Below are 20788 nucleotides of genomic sequence, written 5' to 3'. Positions count from 1 at the left end.
ATTCCTCAGACACGTACATGTGCATGCATGCACCCATACCCACATACCCACACACCTACACACACACACACACACACACACAAGATTGTGGCTGTGGCTAGAACTTAGAATGACTCCGAGGTTATCATAATCAAATAGAGTCAATGCTGTCTTAGCAGAAACAGCATTTCAGATTCAGTACTTGCTTAAACAACTTGGAGGCTTGGGGTTATTGATACCAATGTCTCTGAAAGGAGCTTTCAGATCAACTTCTAAGCCCTGTCTAGCTATTGATCTCCAGGCATTCATTAGATTCTGTAAGAACACACAGCCAGTTTGCTGCAGTAGTTAGCATCTACCTTGTCATGTGACAGCTACAATTATCTTTTTTGGCAACGAATGTGATCTTTACAGTGATTACCTTTTAAAAATTTTTCTTAGCCAATTAAATAAAATTCGGTGACATTTCAAAAGACTGTTAATCACAACCAAATGCTCTAAATGTCAGGATGCTTTGAAATTTTTGCTGCTAACTGATGAATCACTGAGCTAATTGTAGTTCATCATCAGGCCCTTGTCATTGTTATTATTATGGAAAACACTTTCATCACTCTCGCTATTCAATAAAAAAAGGTCCAGACAAATATGAAGCGAAGAGATATTACCCATCAAAGCATTTGAATTTCATTGCATTCTTCAAAATTCTCCAACTACAGATTGCAGCAGAGAATACCCTAGATCCACCCAGGGAGGAAAGTAATGTTCTTAAATAAAGAGCTCCTGGCGGCCCCTTCTTCCAGCCTGCCTTATTCATGCATCTTCATTTCCCCCTCTTTCTTTTCTTTTGTTTGGCAAAATTTTCCAGGATGTTTTCAAATGAGTTGCATGAACCACAGCCCAAGGGCAGCCTGACTTTCATTCTCTGAAGCATCTGTGACCTGAATCTCCGATCACTGTCATTCAGTGGCTTGCTGTGGGCTTGTTTCACACTCTGAAGGCTATGTGGTGTTCAGACTTTTCCAGAACAACTTGAGAACAGGCTACAAAGCTTCTTTTTCTTACTGCAGCAAGGAATGGAATGCACCCTCATGAGAGTCTTCGTGCTGTGACAGAGTGGAAGTGGCAAAGTTGGGGCACTCAGCGAGGCTGCAGATGGGGATTTCCATGTGGAAGAGAGGAAGGACCTGGATTAGGATCCATTATGACTTGCAGTGTTTCAGTCGATGCTTAATGGATGCAGGAGGGGAAGATTTGGGGCTAAGTGTGTAGAGTCTTTGTATATACACTGTTCTTTTTACTTTCTGCTAAAGAGCAGAGAGCTTTTTCAGGGTGTCTCTGGAGCAAGAAATAAAACTATTTGTGACTTTTATCTCCCTGGACAAGAATTTTCTGTAATCATGAGTAATGATGGTAGTGACAATAGCAGTCATACTTGGACAGCTCTGATGGGTGCTGGCTGTGGCTTCCTGTCTGCTAAAGCAGTAGGATCACAGGCCGTTTGTCTTACCAACTCAAAAGCACGTAAGAGGTCTGAATTGTAAGAGTGGCTGCCAGTGGCATGTACCTGGGACACAGAATTTAAAGAACACTCACTCCCAGGGACATAGGTGAGGATGGAGGGAGAGAGATGCAAATGAAGGAAATGAACACTTGTGAAGTACTAATAGCAATGTGTCACTGTATTCATTTAACTTTCATGACTTGTGATGAAGTGGCTGAGATAGGTTCACTGTACAATGAAAAGAGCTTTACATAGCTCAGAGCTTTGGAGGCTAAAAGGGCAAGATCAAGTAGCCTGCCTGAGCAGTTTGGCCTCTCCTAAGGTTGATAATGACATCACAGCAGGAGTTTGTGCAAGAGCAAGAGAGAACACTTACCTTGAAACAGCCGGAGACTACGCGTCATGCTCCCTCTTACTGCTTGTTCTCTCCAGAACCTCTCTATCTTCTTCTGAGGGTCACACCTGCAGGGACCTAAGAGCCCAAGAACCTCCCACCTGGCACCCTCTTAGGGCTTTGCCACTTCAGCCTCCCACACAGCAAGCCTTGGGGATATACTCAAATGATATTCAAACCATAGTAGTCACTGCCTGCTCAGGGACAGTCATGTCCTTACTAAAAGCTATAGAACTAGTTGAGTAGATACTAGGGGTCTTTTGCTGATATTCAGATACCAGATGTGTCATATAGTAGCTGTGTGACCTTACGCAGATTAGCTAAGCTCTCTCTTCCTCAGCCTTCCTACCTAGAAAATGGGGATGAGGATTATAGCTACCTCAGAGTCTAGTACGGATTAAGTAAGTTTTGCTTGTTGCTCAGAAGACTAGAAACATTTAACCTGAGTGTTAACAGTTATTTAAGGATTTTTTTCACCATATAAATGGAGAAGTAAATGTTCAAGAAGAACTGACCCCAGCCACATAGCCATGGTGCTGGGATAGAACAGATTGAGAGCTTTCCACATCATCCCATGCAAGTTTTGAGTTGGTTTTTCCTCTGTCCTCATATGGTTGCAAGGTGATTCCGTGTATCCGTCCGTCCATCCATCCATCCATCCATCCAGTTATTTTATACAAACTACACCAGACTTCTAGGTGCACGACTAGTGGGCATTGACAACTCGAATGTGTTAGCTGGGCATGGTGTTGCACAACTGCAGTGCCATCATTCAGGAGGCTGAGGCAGGAGGGTGCCATAGGTTCAAGGCCAACCTGGGCTACACAGTGAGTTGAAGGCCAGCTGATCTACAAAGTAAGATCCTATCTCTAAAAACAAAACAACAAGAAAAGCTTCAATGCTGTGCTTATTCTCTGGCTTCGTTGTGGTCATCCAGCAAGTCCAAAAATAGCTTCCATCCTTCCTAAATGTCATAGACAGAGATTGAACGTGTCAAAGATGCTTTCACTCAGTGTTTCCACACCTAAGTGTTTGACCTCTCAGAACTGCCCTTCCCTCATGTCCTACTCCTCATCAGGAATTGTTCAGATATTATATGCCCAGTAATGTCTTCCCTGAATACATTTTTAAAAAAGATGCCACCATGCCAGTCTCAACTGCCATCTCAGTGTGCCCCAGGGGTGGGGCTGGCATGGCAGGCCTGGGGATCAAACCCCTGGCCCATGTGCATGCTTGTTGGTGCTTTAATCCACTGAGCTATTTGGCTGGCCCTTCCCTCCCCATTTATGATCTGATTTCTCTTTCCTCTCTTTGCCCCCTTAACATCGTCATTCTTAAACATATAATGTAGTTTATTTACCTTGATTCCGTGTCTTTCCAAAAGAGCACAAAGGTACAGGGAGGAAAGACATTTCAGTGATTCATCATCAGCACTATGTAGGCACTTAGCAAATAATTTTAGAATAAACTTTGAAGATTATAATGGAGGGAATATTCACTACTAAATGCTACGTACTTTGTATATATTTCCTGTGCCTCCACATTCAGCCAACTGTAGGAGTTTTAAAGGCCACTGCGCTACGTTGAATTGCATCATTAATAGCATTCATTAAAGGAGTTTTTCATCTCAGATTCAAGGGAAAGTCTCTGGCAACTATATTTGGTCATTTTAGATACTACTCATAAAGGTTGGGATTTTTAACAACATGAAGTTGCAAGATGAAGAAGTTTAAAGATTTGCACACCGAGTACAGTTTAGGAACTTCAGCATGACACGCCTACTACCAATAAACTCCTATGAAATATGACATTCAGATAATATGCATTTAAGTTACATGCTTAAAAGGAGAGCTAAAGTGTCTGAATTGTATACTCCTGAATTTATTCTCTATTTGTTCAAAACTTCCCTAGTTTCATTGTATAGTGCATTCTATACTCATCAGACCTACACAGAACAGACCCGCTTGGATGTTGAAACAACTGGTGCCTTTCACGTACCCTACTTCCCATGTTGTGAACTCTAAGATTCTTGTGGCAATGTTTTTGGCCTTGTTAGCGCAAATATCGTCCATACTTCAAGGTAACTTGCACAGATCTGCAATTAGTTCTCATTAGCCAAAGCAGATATAGTAGCCCGTGCAGAAACCCTACCCTATGGGGCATGTGCAGTGACCTGCTGCTTGGAGAGGCTTCCCAAGCCCGGTACCTAATGCCCCTGATGTCTTAAGGGTGTGCACGCAGAACTCTCTGACATGCAATGTCTCGAATGTTTGCTTTCTGCAGTTCAACCACACGGGACAAGGAAGCATCTGCAGTCAGGCCCTCATGCTCATAACTGATGGGGCGGTGGACACCTACGACGCCATCTTTGCAAAACACAATTGGCCTGACCGGAAGGTAAGTAAGTTGGCACTGGTACCATATGCACAGTGGAGACTATCGTGACCTCCAGATTGTCCGCAGATAAGTGTCCAATGTAGACTTAATCTCATAATGACCTGTGGTTTCTCAGCCTTGTGTGTTTTGGTTGACCAAAATCAAATACTGTGGCTTTCTTTGCTTTCGAAATGATTTTTTTTTTTTTTTTTTTTTTTTTTTTTTTTTTTGTATCGAGGAGGAGAGAAGAAAACCATAGAGACTTGTTAAATACATTCTGTGGAAAGCATTATTATAAAATATACTCTTTCAATATCAGGTAGCACTTCACTTTGTTTTCATTTTTCCTTGGAGTAAAGTTGCTTGCTGGAGCCAGAATCTGAAGAATGGTGAAGTGGGGCTGGCGAGATATTTCAGCAGACTGAAGTGCCTGCTTAGGCAAGCTTAGGCAACTGCGCAGGGACCATGGTTCCATCCCCAGCACCACATGCTGCGCCATCCCCACCCCCAGGGTGTGCTGGGCAGGCCACTAGATAGATAAATAAATAAATAAATAAATAAATAAATAAAATGAAATGAAGAATAGTAATGTCAGCTGTGGGAGGGCCTTTCTTTTGTGAACCATGGGTCTGTGCTTCTTCCCTGAACCCTGTTCCTACACAGAGGTTTCTCTCATCTCTCAGGGCTATTTCCCAATGTGCCACCGGTAGCTATCGCTACTTGAGACAGTTCATCCAAGCCTGCCCCGCTGTATCTATTTTGTGTATTCAATTTATAGGAATTGAGCGAACCATATAAGCTTATCAAAAAGAAACAGGACACAGATGACAACTGTGCCCTCAGCCGTATCCGGCAAGCACTTACCCTATGCTAACATAGGATGGAATGTGTCATTCTCTCTCCCTGTTGTCATTGTTGATCAGTCTGATAACACAGGCTCGAACCCCACCATGTGAGTCTGGTGATTCAAGCTACGTACATCCATACAACACAGCTCACAAATGGATATCATTTCCTTCCCCTGGTATTTAGCCTTGGAAACACCTGTTGCCTCTGAAACTGGAGGGGGAAATGTGCTTGCTGCTCTTACTAAGAGTAAGTGTACATCTGACATAGCACCTACCCAAATGATATGCAGGAGTAAATGTGTCCCACCATAAGCACCGAGTTAGGAACTCAACCCTTGAATAAGATAGAGTTCATTCTTGGGCAAGGTGATTTTGAGTATTAATCATGTTTTGGGTGATGACTTTCAGGGACAGGTACAGGTCAGTTCTTGGTAGATCAGTGTGTGGTGAAGGGATGCTGACCATCTCTCTTCGTTACTTTGTCATTGCTGGAACAAAACACCTGACACTCACAAGTCAAAGGACGAAAACTTGTTTGTAGAGGTTGCAGCCCGTAGTCCACTGGCTTCAAGGCAGATCAGCATGGCGGAGGAGCAACATTCCATAGTGTGACAGGAAACAGGCAGCAGTCAGCCTTCCTTTCCCTTTTTATTCCATTCAAGCTATAAGCCTATTGGTTGATGCTACTCACACTGAGAATGGGCCTCCTTCCTCTTTATCCACCCCAGCTTCACCCATGCTGAATCAGTCAGTAGACTAATCTAATTATCTCACACCCATAATCCATTATTTTGCACCAGTTATCCAGCCACACCCACCTATGAGCACATAAGGCTTTGGGGAGACATCTAGACATAAGCATCACAGAGGCCAGCACTTTCTGGAACAATGAGTAACTGAGAAACAGCTGTCCTCCTAGATAGGCAATGACTGTTTTATGTGGCTTGGTCCTCATTACTTCCATCATTTCCTCTCAGCTCACATGACTCAAATGCTTTACTTGCCCATAGGCAGAGGCCCTAACCACTGCTCTGTATTAACAGGCACTCCCTGTTTCCTAGGAAGGACCTGTATTTCCCAGAAATGAGACTTGTTCCCTTTTCTTAGGTTTGCCTGAAGCTTCTCCTTTTCTTCTCCATCTAGAGGGATGATAACCTTACCTAAGCCTGAAATTCCACATTCACTAGGAATTTTCTCAAAAGAGATAGAGCTCCTTTTCTAATACTGTCATATGACCTGCCTGTCATTTTTATTTGGTAAGTCTGTCCGACTTCTAGACAGCCCTCCATCTTGTTCCATATCTGAGTCCTGCAGAGAAGTTGGGGTGCAGAGCCTAGAGTGGCCTTGTGACTTCTGCCTCCTAGAGTTTTATGTCCCTTGCAATTGCTTCTGTTTAAGTGTGAACAGGATCTTTGATTTGCTTCTGAGCAATTGAACATTATAAAAGGGGAGGGATTTTAGTTCCAAGTCAGTTGAATTTTGAGCTAGTCAAAAGAGATATTATCCTGAGTAGGCTTTATTCAGTTAAAATCTCTTGAAAGGGCTGGGCCCTCCCTCAGGACAGAGTCTCCCCTTGCTGGTGTGATGCAGTGAGCATTTGTTTGGAGAAGCCCAAGTGGCCAAGAATTATAGGCAGCCAGTAGGACCCAAGTGTGGTCTCCAGCCACCAGCCTAAAGTCTCATCCCTTGGTCTTATAGCCACAGGGAGTGAATTCCTACAGTCATCTGCGTGAGCGTCCAAGGGGATTCCTCCCCAGACTAACCTCTAGATGAAATAGCCCAGCCAGCTTCTTGACTGCAGCCTTATAAAACCACAAACAGATGAGCCAGTTAGACTGAGCTCTGACTCCTGACCCATGGAAACTGAGATAATGAACATACATTGTTTTGAAGCCCTGTGTTTTGGATACATTCTGCAGCAAAAGAAAACTATTGGAGGTATGAGAGGAAAGGAAAAGAAATTACTTGTCATGCATTGCTATAAACCCTTCTCAACTCTATCAGCTTAAAAAGCTTTTTATTATTTCTTGTGATTCCTCAGGCTGACTGCGTGGTGGGTCTTCTTTCTGGTGTCACTAACAAAGCTGTGTTCAGCTGGCAGATTGGCAGGGCCATCTCACGTCTCTCTCCACACAGGTGTCCAATTCTTCAGCACCACACTCTGTCCATCCCTGTTTTAGAAGCCTGCACTTCCTCTTGGAGCTATATGGGCTCTAAGAAAGGGAAAGGAGAAAGAAGTAGGGGGACAGGGCAGAAAAGTGTTTAGAGTATCATTTATAAAAGATATTTAGGAGGCTGGGTGGATAGCTCACCAGTCTAAGTGCCTGCCTGGGAAGCTCAAAGACCTGGGTTCGATCCCTGGCACCACATGCCATGCTGGCCCCAGAACCCTGGGCATGCCATGCTGGCCCTGAAACTGGGCGTGGTGGAGCATGCCTTTAATCCAGGTGCTGGGGAGGCTGAGCCAGGAGGATCATTAAGAGTCGAAGCTGTGTAGTAAGACCCTGTACCAAATACATAAATAAATAAAAGATTTTTTTAAAAATAAAATAAAAATATATTTAGTACCTTACCAAGGCTTGGCTCAAGGTAACTGCTTCCCTAAAACGTTATAGGCCAAGCTGGAGGAGGAGGGCATTGTTGGTGGCTGAACTGTGAGACTCTGAAGGAGGCACCACAGTTGCCTCTGCGGTGGCTCCCTGGCCAGCATTCATTTCTCAGCACGAGAGTGAGCAGCCTTTTACTCCTTTATGGCCTGCCGTTTCCTTTTGCTTACTATCCATGGGTTAGTGGCTTAACTATAGTTCTTACACATTTGGAATAAAATACGAACTCCTCCTGGTGCAAAGTGCTCGTTCCTCCCCTGGCTAACAACTAGAGCTGCCTATATGTAAATTAGGAAAATGCCACTTCCTGCCATTGTATAGTTGCTCTTCTAACTTAAAAAGCAATAGAGTTGTTGATCTTCGCCTGTAACCCTGCGATGTGCACCAGATAGGGCCACACTGACCTCACAGCCAGAGCCGTGATGAGCTGGGTGGGTGCAGGAAGGGGCTGGCTGACAGGGCCACGACAGCATGTGGCCCATTGCCTGCTTGTGGAGCCCATGAACCGCGAGCACATTTGTGTGCTTTGAAATGTGAAAAAAAAAAAAAAAAAAAAGACTATTTCATGACACAAGAAAATGAGAAAAGAAGGAGAAAATAAAAACTGAGCTTTATCAACAGGGAGGAAATCTGGGGTTTAAAAAGAGGGATTGAAGGGCTGGCCAGATAGCCCAGCAGATTAAACTGTCTGCTTAGGCAGATGCAGGGACTGGGGTTCAATCCCTGGTGTGCCTTGCCGGCCCCGCCCCTAGGACACACTGAGACAGTGATTGAGACTGAGCGTGGTGGTGAGCGCCTGTAATCCCAGTCTGTTAAAAAGAAGACCATAGACCATAGACTGGATGACTTATTGTAAAGACCGTCATGGCCCATAGTTCTAGAGGTTGGAGGTTTGAGATCAGTGTGCTAATGTACAGGGCTCCGCTGAGGACTCCCTTCCCTCTGCGGACCGGATGGTGGACTTCTTGTATCCTTATCTGATGGAGAGAATGAGGGTGCCACTTCATCTCTGTGCCCTTATCTAATCCTAAGCATTTCCTAAGGTCCCTAACACCTACACTGTCGCCTTGTAGGCTGGAGCTGCAACAGACAGGTTTTAGAGAGCTATAAACCATCTGCAACCCTCCTGAATGCAAACAGAATGGAATCTGTGGCATTTCTGTTAAACTCCGAGGTGACACCAAACTACCTCTTAGTTGATACATTCTATTTTTTCTTTATTTTACATTTTATCAGTGAAATCTGGGCTGTAACCGTCAAATAACAGATCACACGTTGACTTGCTTCAGTGGAGGTAGCCCGGGGACACACCATCTGGGTCGGTGTCTGTACCAACGCTCCTGCATCTCCTGGACATTACTACACCCTCTGTCTTCCACACAGCTCTGTGATGAGCAGCAGAGCCAGTACTAGAGTGTTCTATTTGCTTTCCATTCTGTATAGTCCAAGTCTCTTTCAACAAGATGTTTCAGCTGATTTTTCTGCCTAAATTTATAAGACAGAGCTAGCAATTGCTGACTTTTGTAGAATGCTCAGGGTCAAGCAGTATTCTGATTGTTTCATGTGTACTCCATTGTCAGGGAGATCTCAAGGTGTGGGAACTATTCCATCCCCCTTTTGTAGTGCAGGACACTGAGGCACTGAGAGGCTCTCGTTTGGATTCTGGGTTCCATAGTGAATGTTTAAGGGAACTGGTCAGATTGTCCTCTGCAGTCAAACACTGAGCTTGTGAACTTAACCAGAACTCAGACCTCTTGTCCGTAAAAGAAAACCATCCAAGGTGCTGGTGTCTCTGTTGCACACATTGTCACGGGGACGAAAAGTCCATTTCCTTGGCCTCCCAAGTACAGGAGGTCTGCAGACTGTCAGGGCTCTCATCTCTTAGAGGAGAGCGAGTTGAGCACCTCAGGATGATGTCTCGGTGTGATCATAGGATATTTTCTCCTCAAGATGATATGGAAACCTCAAAGGTGAGTGCTGCTGGAGTTATGTGTGCTGTTAGCCTTTATCTCAAGAGCAGCAGCAGGGATGGTAGCTTTGGGGTCCCTAGAGTAGCGACTCGAGTTCCAGGGTCTTGGAGGATTCCTGGTGGCCTGCTGGAGACTGCAAGCAGGGGACAAGAGCAGATGTTGGCTCCAGAATAAAGGAAAATGTTTGCCTATAGTTACTGTGGGGAGCATAACTATGAAACAGATTTGTAAACCCAGTTGGGAATCACTGAACTCAAGGATGGTGCCACACAGGTCTCCTGGCTCCACACATCCTTCCTTCCTCAGCATGAGGGAAGGAGCAGCGTGAAGGCAACCTTTGGGGCTAAAAAGGCTGCAGGGTGCTGCAAGGTCTAGCTCTGTCTCAGAGACTCCCAGCTGGCTTTGCAAAGCCCAGGAATCCCCTTTCCACCTCTTTCTAGGAGGCCTGTGCCATTCCGGGCAGCAGAGTTTCTGAGCTGAGTCAGGGATTATCCTATTAAAATCCTAATCCTTTAATGCCCTTAAGCAATTTTGGATCCCAACTATGTTTTTCTCTGACTTTCAAATACTTTCACAGAGCTTTTTATTTTATTTATTTATTTTTTGGTTGAGAGGAGGAGGAGAGATTTGTCTAAGACTGTAGATATGTTGGGAAGGAGTTAAGATGGTGCTGCTTGTAAGTGTGTGTGTGTGTGTGTGTGTGTGTGTGTGTGTGTGTGAGAGAGAGAGAGAGAGAGAGAGAGAGAGAGAGAGAGAGAGAGAGTTATGTACGTAGGAGTATCTCAACCACACACATATAAAGAACCAAATTAATATGGAGGCAGGAGAGGGACAGGGGCTCTTGGAAGACAAAATAGACAATGGTGGGGCTCATGAGATTATTTCCTGCAAAAGGATTTATCAGGGAGCCCCTGCTCCAGCCCATTGTAGCAAGCACAGGAATGTGGGGCAAATATGACACTTCTAAAGAGACCACAGAGCTCGCAAAAGCTCGGAAGTGACAAGCCTGGAAAAAGGGCAGTCAGTAAGAAATTAGTAAGATGTATAAAATCTTCCAAGCAAGATAAGCCTGGGTCATGGACAGTGGGTGGAATGGTAGCCGCTCACCCTGTAGGCAGGGTGACTAAGGAAGCCTCTGTGTTCCTTAGTCTCCTTAGTCGCTCACTAAGGAGAGGGCTGTGCTTGAAGTGCAGGGGCCCCTGGGAAGAGCATGCTGCAGAGAGTGGAGAGGAAGCTGGGTATGAACACCACATGAGGGGCAGGGCCTGGCGCCCAGGGAGCATAGGGACTGCACCATGGGTGGTGGGGGTGACTCGAAAGACAGGTACAAAGTAGCTCTTCTGGGTGGCAGAGGGCAAACCAAAGAGCTGGCACTGTGACCCATGGGTAGTGGGGAGCTATGGCGGCTTCTCAACAAAAGAGGGGTGTGAGCTGTGTGGGCAGGCAGGCTGGAAGAAAGACAAGGACTGAGTGGTTCTGCGGGTCAGCCTCTTCCTCAGGGATTCCAGTGGGAGGGATGGATGGACAGGTAAGCAGCGCGCAGGTACTTCCTGTGAGTGCACCAGGAGGCTGCCCTTCCTGCTGTTCTGTTTCAGGGCTCAGCTGACCCGGCACATTTCTCTGTCTTCTTCATCCTTCCACCCACGCTTTCTTTCTCCCTGACTGAACTCGCATTTTTGGTCTAGAAGTTTTGTGTGAGTTTGTGCCATTGCTTTATTTTTTCCAAGGGCAATAAATCCTAAAGCTGTCTCAGGAAAATAGCAGGGACATTCATTTCTTGTGGTCAGTCAACGGTGTGACAAGGAAAGGCATTTTCAGTCACTGCGGTGAGAGCTCATGCGGCCCCTCCTTGCAGCTGAAGGGAGAGTCAAAATGGCTCATTGTCTCTGGGTTTATTTTTAATTACTTCTGCTGGTATTAGATGTCTTATGAGTCCAGCAAGAAGAGCGTGACAAGACGAGTAAGGGACGAGGCCCCGATGCAGGGCTGCTGCTAGTCGTGGAGTAATCACTCCTCGCAGTGACTTGAGAGGGCTGCCTGGCATCTCTCCCACAGCTGCAGCTGCTGTTTCTCCTCCCAGGCCCGATGTTAGGGCCCTGCCCTCCCCTCAGCTGCTGCTGTCTCCGGAAAGCAGGTGGTGGGCAGTGCGAATTCCAACCAGACGACTCCACAAGTGGCCACTTCGCAGGGAAGCCATCCCCTCGTCTTTGCTAGGGCAAGAATCAAATCCTCCACTTGAATGTGGTATGGCGGGAAACACTGATAACCCCAGCGCTGTGGGAAGTCAAGGCAGGAGGGTTGCAAACCAAACCCTGCTTGAGCCAGGTCGTGACTTGGCAAGGTCCTGTCTCCAAATTAAAATTTAAAAAATTGAAGAGGCAGGGATGTAGCTCAGTGTGAAGGCCTTGGGTTTAATCCTCCGGAACTCAGAGAAAGAGGGAGAGAGATGAGGGAAAGCAGAGGGGAGGAAGCAGAGGCTGCAGGGGTCAACACCAAAAAGGACCCCAAATTGCAAACAGCCTGCAAGTCCTTCAGCAAGTGCCGGGCCAGACAGACTACGCTGCGATCAAACAGAATGTGACATCTGCCTGGAATCACTCTCTGCTGGCCTCCACCCTAATGCAGGGGACTGGGATGCACTATTGCTTGCTTGACATTTTTCTTCAGAATCTTTTTTCGCCTTCTCCCCCACTACTGCCCCTAGTCCTGGGGTTTGAATCCGGGGCCTCATACCTGCTAGGGAAGCTCTATACAGCCGAGCCACTTCCCTTGCCTACTACCTGTTCGTCTCCCTCCCCGTAATATGTTCATTGTTATTACTGAGGATTTTAATTATAGGAAATACTTGAATAAAAATAATTATGGGGGCCAGGGAGATGGCTCAGTAGACTAAGCGCTTGCCTGGCAAGCTCAAGGACCTGAGTTCAATCCCTGGTTCCGCCAAAAAAAAAAAAAGTATAAATATGATATATAAATAAATGTATAAATAAATATATGTTTATAATTTTTGTTGATACTTCTGGAATGCATGCAAAGGCATTGAAATAATCTTTTCAACAGCAAACAAATATATAAAGTGAGGGCATTGCAGACAGGTTTCATTTCAATCCTGAGAATAGAAGGAATTGTTAGAGACAGCATTCTGCGGTACACTGTAAGAATGAAGGCTTTCCTGAATTGATGCAGTCTGCAAATGTAGACCCTTTGGCCTTTTGTGCAGCTTTCTAGGAACCATAAGCTTACGAGAAAATGATGGAGATACACATACATCGTGCAGACAGTGCTATTTACTACAGCTGCAGTGGCCAGGGATATAAAAAACAAATGTGTTGTTCTTTTTGTTGTTCCATAGAGTAAGCTTATATCTCAGGGAACATGATGAGCCAAATATTACACTAGTATGATAAATAAACGCTTTTATGTTGAGTTAGAAAAACACAGCCAATGTCAGTTCTTCTCGCTCTTAAAACTTAAATGTGTCTATCTACACACAGGTATGCAAAATAGTTTTTGGAATGCATCATCTACTGTTATTTCTCCTGAGGTCAAAGGTCAAACTTCATTTATGTATCTTCTTATTCGGATTTATTGCAGCGGTCAAGAATTATGTACCCCCTAGGACTGATAGGACAGCATCCAAGTAACAGTCACATGGGGAATGAACACCATTCATAGTATGTGCACACCAGGGCATAGGGATGAAGCATGGCCACAGAATCTATTAGAAACAAAACAAAGGGGTCATCGGCTTCCTGTGGTTCTCATGGGACAAAGTGTTTTAGGATATTCTTCACATTCAAGCTCTGCTGAAATCAATTGTTGCAGTGGAGTGTGGTGGTATAAGTCTATAATCCCAGCAGTTTGGGAGGCTGAGGCATGTTGGTGGCACTTCGAGGACAGCCTTGATCATTTAGCAACTTAAAAGACTTTTTTCAAAATAAAAAGTAGTAGGTTGGGCATTTAGCTCGTGTAAGGCCTTAGTTCATTCCCCAGTGCTAAAAGAAAACAAGGGAAAAGAAAATGCAAAAGAAAAGAAATATTTACTTGCTTTCTAAGTTGCTATATATGAAATTTATTTTCACTGGAAGTACTAAAAATGTAAGAAAAAATGTGAAAGTTGATAAAGAACTGAACAATACAATGAAAAATTGCATTGGCCTGGAGGTAGAAATAAAAAGAGTAGAAAAATAAAAATGTAGAAGGCTATATGGGTCATGCTGTTAATCTGCAAATAAAAATGTCCAAGATCCTTGGTGTGTATTTGCTGTCTGTGTGTTTGGTAGGTATTTTCAAGGAGTAGAGCAGTCAATAATGTCTTACACCTGGAGTTGGGGAAGCAGGCTGGGAGGCAAACAGATCCACAAATAAATAAGCAGAAGGATAAATGTGGAAATAACTAAAGGAATGGGCAGAATCAAAATCTGCAAGTTACTTGGCAGGGGGAACTAGGAAGCAAAAAAGGAGAATGGACAGTGCTAGCTCATAGGGTTTTTTTTTTTTTTTTTTTTTCAATTAGAAATTAAATGATCAGGCCTGCAAGATAACTCAGCGGACCAAAGCACTTGCTTAGGTAAGCTTAGGCAAATGCAAGGCTTGCGGTTCTATCCAGTACCACAAGCTGTGCCAGCCCTGCCCCCAGGGCGGGCTAAGCTGGCCACAAAAAAGGAAGGAAGGAAGGAAGGAAGGAAGGAAGGAAGGAAGGAAGGAAATCAAATGATCAAGGAAGCCCACATTGGGAAGGTAAACACAAGACGAAAGGTAATAGAGTAGCAGGAGACAGCAGTGGGCATAGCCAGAGAATTGAGTTTCACACAGGGACTAATCGCATGGAAGACACCATAAATCTACAGTGTGTTCAGAGAAGCAGTGAAGAGAATGAGCAGAGTGAAGAGAAGAAGCCAAGGAAGCCGTTCACTTGCCCAAGCTAGTAGGACTGTGTAGAGCTTTTGAGGACTTGGGCTTTTGCCCAAGTAAGCTGTGGAAGAGAGTTAAGAGATACGGTCGGACACAGCAGGATCACTGTGGATCCGAGGTGGTGAACCTGTGACCCGTGGGCCTCAGGAGACGTCTTCATTACTGAAAGTGCTGAAAGGCTTGCCATCACTGCTCTATGTACTGGTTAGAGACGTTAGGAGGGCAAGGACATGACTTGGGGAGGCCAATGGTGGGTTCAGACAGGTGATTTACTGAAATACCTGATTTGTGCTTTATAAAGATGTAGAATGGGAAATGGCAAAAAGAATGGCCCTTAGGTTCCCATCCAGCTTGATCTGTTTGAGAGTTAAGAATGGTTTGAAGAAAAAAAGGAGGAGAGAGAGAGAAATAGTTTCATATGGCTTATGCAACCTAAAAGAATAGGATCTAGAAAAGTTTTCCCTGGGGCTTAGGATAAAGCTGGTCCCCAACAACATTGGAAGGAGGGATACACAAGTAAATTAGGCGATAAAAATATTGTGAATTGATTGGTGTCGGGAAACAGATAGCTATGGCTTAATCCAGAACCTTCATGAACCAAGCCATTTCCACTGAGCTGCTGAAAATATCATTTGGTTTTCAAAACCATAAACCAAAAGACACTTTATCATATAAATAATATAGTACATAACCATCAAATAAGCCTGACATACCAAGAAATAAATTGAAAATGATGGTGAGGCTGCAGAGAAATAGGGACCCTTGTACATTGTTGGTGGGAGCATAAACTAGTGTAGCCACTATGGAAATCAGTTTGGAGATTCCATAGAAAATTAAAACGAGCAATTTCTGTTCTAGGTAGAAAGGTTTTCCTGAAAGACTTAAGGACATTCTAGTATAGTGATACGTGCGGTGTCCATCAACAGATCAGTAGGTAAAGAAAATGTGATGCTTGTCCACCGTGCAGTGCTACTCGGTCATGAGGCAGGATGAACTTGAGTCACTTGTAGGAAAACGGATGCACCTTGAGATTGTGATGTCAGGGAAATAAATCGGATGCAGAAGCTTCACTATCTCATGGTTGTTATTCTATAAGAAACCCAAAGTATAAATAGTAGAATGAAAGAGACAGTATCAAATAGGGAGGTAGGACTTTTGCAAAAGGGAAGAGGACCAGGACAGGGAAGGAAGGAAGAGGGAAAGATAGGAAAGAGAGAGCAAAAAGGAAAGAATTAGACCAGTAGGTCTCTTACTCCACTTTGAATGACTGTTTTGAGACTGAAGCCTGGCTTGGTGATGTACACCTGTAATCCTACCTCTCACTCCACTGAGGCAGGAGGATTGCCCCACGCTAGAGGCCAGCCCTGCTACCTAGTGAGTTCAAGGTCAGCTTGAACTACATAGCAGCACCCTATCTCAAAACACAACAAAACAAACAAACAAACAAAAACCAGAAATACAAGAGTATAATTCAGCTGGGCATGGTGACACACACCTGTATTCCATGCAGCTTTGGAGGCTGAGGATTACCCTTTTGAAGCAGCCTGCTAGACTGCATCTGTTTGTGCCCAGGATGGGCTCACTCTCTCAGGCCCAGGCTATAATACTGCAAGAAGAACCCCAGAATTTGAACACGTGTCTCAGGAGCTGCACTTCCTAATTGGGAGGAATTTAGGGTTCACTTTCCTGTCCCCTGTAGCTCAGCAAAAAGCATCTGTCCACGCTGGAGCATGTGGAGAAGTCCCCTAGGAGTTGTCCTCTACAAGGTGCAGCAGGAGTTCTCAGTTCTCTCATACAAGGCCCAGCAGGAGCAGATACCCAGGAGTTATTTATTTATGGTACTGGGGATTGAACTAAGGACCTTGCACTTTCCAGGCAGGTGCTTATTCTACTCAGCTATCTCCCTGGTTCCCAGCAGTGATTTTTGAACAGTCCTGACCATAAGGAATTGTTAGCAGATATTCAGGAGATGCATGGGCAGAAGGTGAGCACTAGGACAACAGGGAAACAGCAACTTGGGGGTGGGGCAGGGAATAGGAGGAGAAGATAGTATTTGTGCCATTTGGAAGCCTGGATCAGAGGCCCACAGGGCTGAGACCCAGACCTCAGAGGAGGGCATGGTGACCAAGCGCTGAGGCCTCTGAGCTCAGAGGAAGGTTCTGTGGGGCCAGGACCCAGATTTTAGGGAACTCCACTGTGCTGTTCTGGGGTCTGTGATGGAGATCCCAGGAGACTGGTTCTGTTAATGTCAGAAAATCTACCAAGTGGGTTCATTCTCTGCTCTTTGGGTGGACTGTCCCTGCCAGGAGGAGCCCACTGCACAGGGTTAAAGGCATTGAGACCAAGAAGCCACCAAGTAACAAAGTGGAAGGAGCAGCTTCCCCTCCTTCCTCACTGGCGTGGCCTCCGTCTATGGGCCAGACCAGAGGCAGCAACAGCTGGCAAAGTGGGGCTGTGCTCTGCAGCATCCCAGTCCTGGCCCTACAAAGCTTGGTGGACTCAGGCTGAGACACATGAGCTCATTAGCTGCTGTGCATAGTAAAACTGGAGGCTTCCCAAGCAATTTTGGCATTCACTGATAGCCAATGACACGTCCAGTGCTTCTTCCTGGGTTTTATTCCTTTGAATAGGACTTCTGAGGTGGGGTGGCAAGGCAGGGCTGCCTAATGGAAAGAGGAGTGTGGGTGCTGACAGTATTTGTCTAATGAGTGGGGCTTAATACACCTTGCAGTGTTGTTAAGAACTAAACATGTAAAGTACTGCGGACCTCAGCCCTGGCCACGCAGTGCAGGTAGAGTACCTGATAGCTCTGTCTTTACTGTTACTGTGACATTCAACCTCTTGCACTGTTGATGCCCTTTTGTTATTGTTAAAATGTAGTTGTGCTCGATGAGATCAGGATGGTGTCGCAGTTGCTTCAGATGTGGGAAATACTAAGTGTATTCAGATCATCCCTCAGTGTGGGTTAAGCTTACCGGCTGTGTTGCTTGACTTACAAGATTATTCATCTGCATTTTCACAATCATTCCTCCAAAAAGCTTTTCCTTTTACCTGATTCCTGAATAATAAAAATAAACATGATATTATTTTTACCTAAACTTCTGGCACTTGGGAAAATAAACTAAGAAATATTTCACCCTTTATTGTTACTAATGATAAATGATAACTAATGTCCATCAATGCAGAAGCATTTCAGGGAAGATGAGCCTGTCTGTATCTGTGAAATATGAGAAGAAGATTGGAAAAGTACTGCTGAGTGTATGCTATTTGCTCTTTGCCTAGAATATTTTTCAAGACTCCAACCACTTGAGTAGGTGCCAGGGCTTCCCCATTTCTGAGTTGGGTGACTTTCTGTCAGGTGATTTCATCTCCCGTGTTCATGTTTCCTTGTCTAGAAAATTGGGTGGGGATCAAGAACCATGGCCTCCAGCGGGGGCCGGGGGGCTAATGAGCAGGTCTTTGGAGAAGAGGTCCGTGCTATGGCGGACCGAGAGCACAGGTACATCTTCCTCCATCACCCTGTGCTTCCCGGAGATGGAAGAAGATGCAGACTTGGCGCGAGAAGGTAAGGTGTGTAGCGGCCAGCTGAGTGTGTTTCACATTATGCTGGGCTTTTAAGCAGCCCACTTCTGTTTCCTTAACCCCCAAGATCTACGAAAGGGAATCTCCCTTCACAGGTGCCCCTTGCTCTGAGTGGATAGAAATCACCCAGGTGCCTCCCAGAAGCACTAAAGGTGTCCTGTTAGACATTCGCTGCCTCATTAGGTGAGCCGCTGCCTAACTGTAGGTCAGTCTGAGGAAGAGCAGTAGCAGGATTGAGACAAGAGTGGAACACCATCCCCGCTCTCAGGAACACGCTCCGTGTGTGAGACTGAGAGGCCTGTGCATCTGACGGCCACTTGCACGTCCCTGTGCCTCGCACCTGCGCTGAGGTTGCAGCCAGATCCGTTCCTTCCCGGTCCTTAGATTGGTTGCATCAGCAGCAGGCCTCCCATGCCCTACTGTTCTTACAGCGGCCAGGGAGGCCCTTTGTGTTTTTTCTCTGTTTCATTGGCATACCAAAATCTTATACATGGATCAGGAATATAATTTGGTGTACTTGGGATTGTGTGTATGTTCATGTTACTATAATGGTGCTGCAGTTAGGAAGTCTCATCACCACCAGCAGTTTCATTATTCTACCGTTACTCAGATCCTCAGTGTGCAATCCCTCATTTTTAACTGGAGGTACCGTGTTATGCCACAGATCTCTGGAACTTACTCGTCTTGCCTGACTATAACTTTTTAATTAATTAATTTGTTTATTACCTTTGTGAGACAGGGTCTCCCTATGTAGTACAGGCTGGCCTTGAGCTCATTTTGTAGCCCAGGCTGGTCTTGAACTCACAATGATCCATCCTCCTGCATCTGCCTCCTGAGTGCTGGGATTACAGGCGTGTGCCACCATGCCTGGTTCTGACTACAACTTTATACCTGCTGAGCAGCTGCCCTAATGCCTCTGTACCTTCAGGGCCTGGTAATAACCGGGCAGTTTTCTTCTTTGATTATTCCAGATGCTCCATGTGAGAGGATGCAGGCAGGACTTGCTCTTCATGGCTGTCTTATGTCACTGAGCATCGTGTATCCCCAATTCATCCCCGTGTTGCTTGTTGCTAGTGGTAGGATTTCCTCCTTTGTGAGATGGGATTTTCCATCTGACTCCCTGCTCTGTGCTAAGTCCAAGGTAAAGTCCTGCTCTGGCCTGAAAGAGCTGACCTGGTGTGCACTGATGCATTCTGATCTATGTTTGGCTATGATCCCACCTTTAGAGCTTTTGGGGGCCATTTGAAGCTCCTTTTTCTTTTGCCTGGAAGTTGCCTACAGACTGGACTCATTCCTCACTTCCTTCATGTCAGATTCACCTTTTCAATGGCATCTACCATGACAACCAATTCAGATGCCTGTCCCCTCCTGCATCCCTCCCTGGCCTCAGCTACCTTAACAATGCTTTCCTTTTGCTGATAGATTTTCATAGCATATTTAAGTGCATGTATTTGTAGCCTATTTGATAAAGAGCTTAAGGAAATCAATTCTTGTTATCTCATCCACTAGAAGTTAAACACTGTGCAAGAAGGACAGTGCGTTTGTGATGTCCCTCCTTGTGGCCCAAGTAACCAGGATAGGGCCTGGCATATCACATGAGCTCCATGAGCCCTCCCAGCTGCCAGCTGAGCATGGTGAACACTATGCAAGCACCATCTTCTTGTCTCTGGCAGCATTGTGTGATGCAGTTCTCCATCATATGTCCTTTGATACCTGAGGACATAGAGTCAGGCACAGGTTAACTCACTTAATGCCAAGGCCCAATCCTGTAGCATGGTCCCCAGCACCTTCTGCTGGTCTGAGACCCTTGGGTGGACAGAGAGCACCATAGTCTGCTTTGGGCCTCTGTTGGCTTCATTGGAGAGCACAAAGAATGCCAGGTCCTTTGTGAGAGACTCAAAGAGGTGGGTCCTGAGCCCCAAGTAGCTGTAGACTCATGTTCAGAAACACCTTTACTGTCAGAAGAGAAAATGACCTTGAACAGGAGAGGCTCCCAGGGGAAGGATTTTGCTGCACCTTGAACATCTTCAGTGGCAGCTGATGTTTGGCAGTGCTGTCTCTGCAGCATTCCTCTCCTCCAGGGGATGCCACCATAAGCTTCTCCTTCCCCCTCGTACTTAGTGTGTGGCCCAGAACCTGATGCAGAGTATGCTCAGAAAACATTTGTGAGAGGAAGGAGGAGCAAGCCGACTTAAGCCAAGGCAAAGTTTCTGCAACCCCCAGAGACTCTCTAAACACATATTAAGCCTAAGAGAATTACTAATTCACAGAGGTAGTGTTTAGATGACCACGGTGCTCTTTTTTTCTCTTGAAAACTTGCCTTTTTAAGACATTTGAGAAATACGATACAAATCTTTTAATGCTGTATGGGCAGAGAAATGATCTACCTTTGAAACTTGTTCCAAACAGCTTGGATAGAAGGATTTACCTTCCCAGAACCAGACATTGAACCCTGTGCCTCCTGGTACTTATTGCTTTTCCCATGTGGCAAGGTCTTCTTCAAAGAGGAGAGTTAGGCTTTCTTAGCTAACATAAAGATGGAGCAAATCACCTTTCTGCCTTCTTCTTCCAGTAGATTTTGGGAAATCTGATGCCCTCCACAGGCTGACCCTTGCTTT

General features: G+C 45.3%; 1 protein-coding gene across 2 annotated transcripts in view; it reads left to right on the top strand.

Moving 5' to 3' along the window:
- Window positions 1–20788, top strand: part of Cacna2d3 (calcium voltage-gated channel auxiliary subunit alpha2delta 3) — a 954216-nt gene that overhangs the window by 495657 nt on the left and 437771 nt on the right. For both annotated transcript variants that reach the window (XR_002821195.1, XM_023715780.1), the window contains exon 11: window positions 4158–4271. Coding sequence is in view for 1 of the 2 variants with exons in the window: in XM_023715780.1 (XP_023571548.1) it covers window positions 4158–4271 (114 nt within the window). In the remaining variant the exon portion in view is untranslated. The remainder of the gene's footprint in view (window positions 1–4157; window positions 4272–20788) is intronic.

The sequence above is a fragment of the Octodon degus genome, unplaced genomic scaffold (genome assembly GCF_000260255.1).
Source record: "Octodon degus isolate 3935 unplaced genomic scaffold, OctDeg1.0 scaffold00043, whole genome shotgun sequence".
In the NCBI taxonomy this organism is placed as follows: Eukaryota; Metazoa; Chordata; class Mammalia; order Rodentia; family Octodontidae; genus Octodon; species Octodon degus.
The sequence above is the reverse complement of the archived record's forward strand: the minus strand, read 5'-3'. Positions and strand labels throughout refer to the sequence as shown.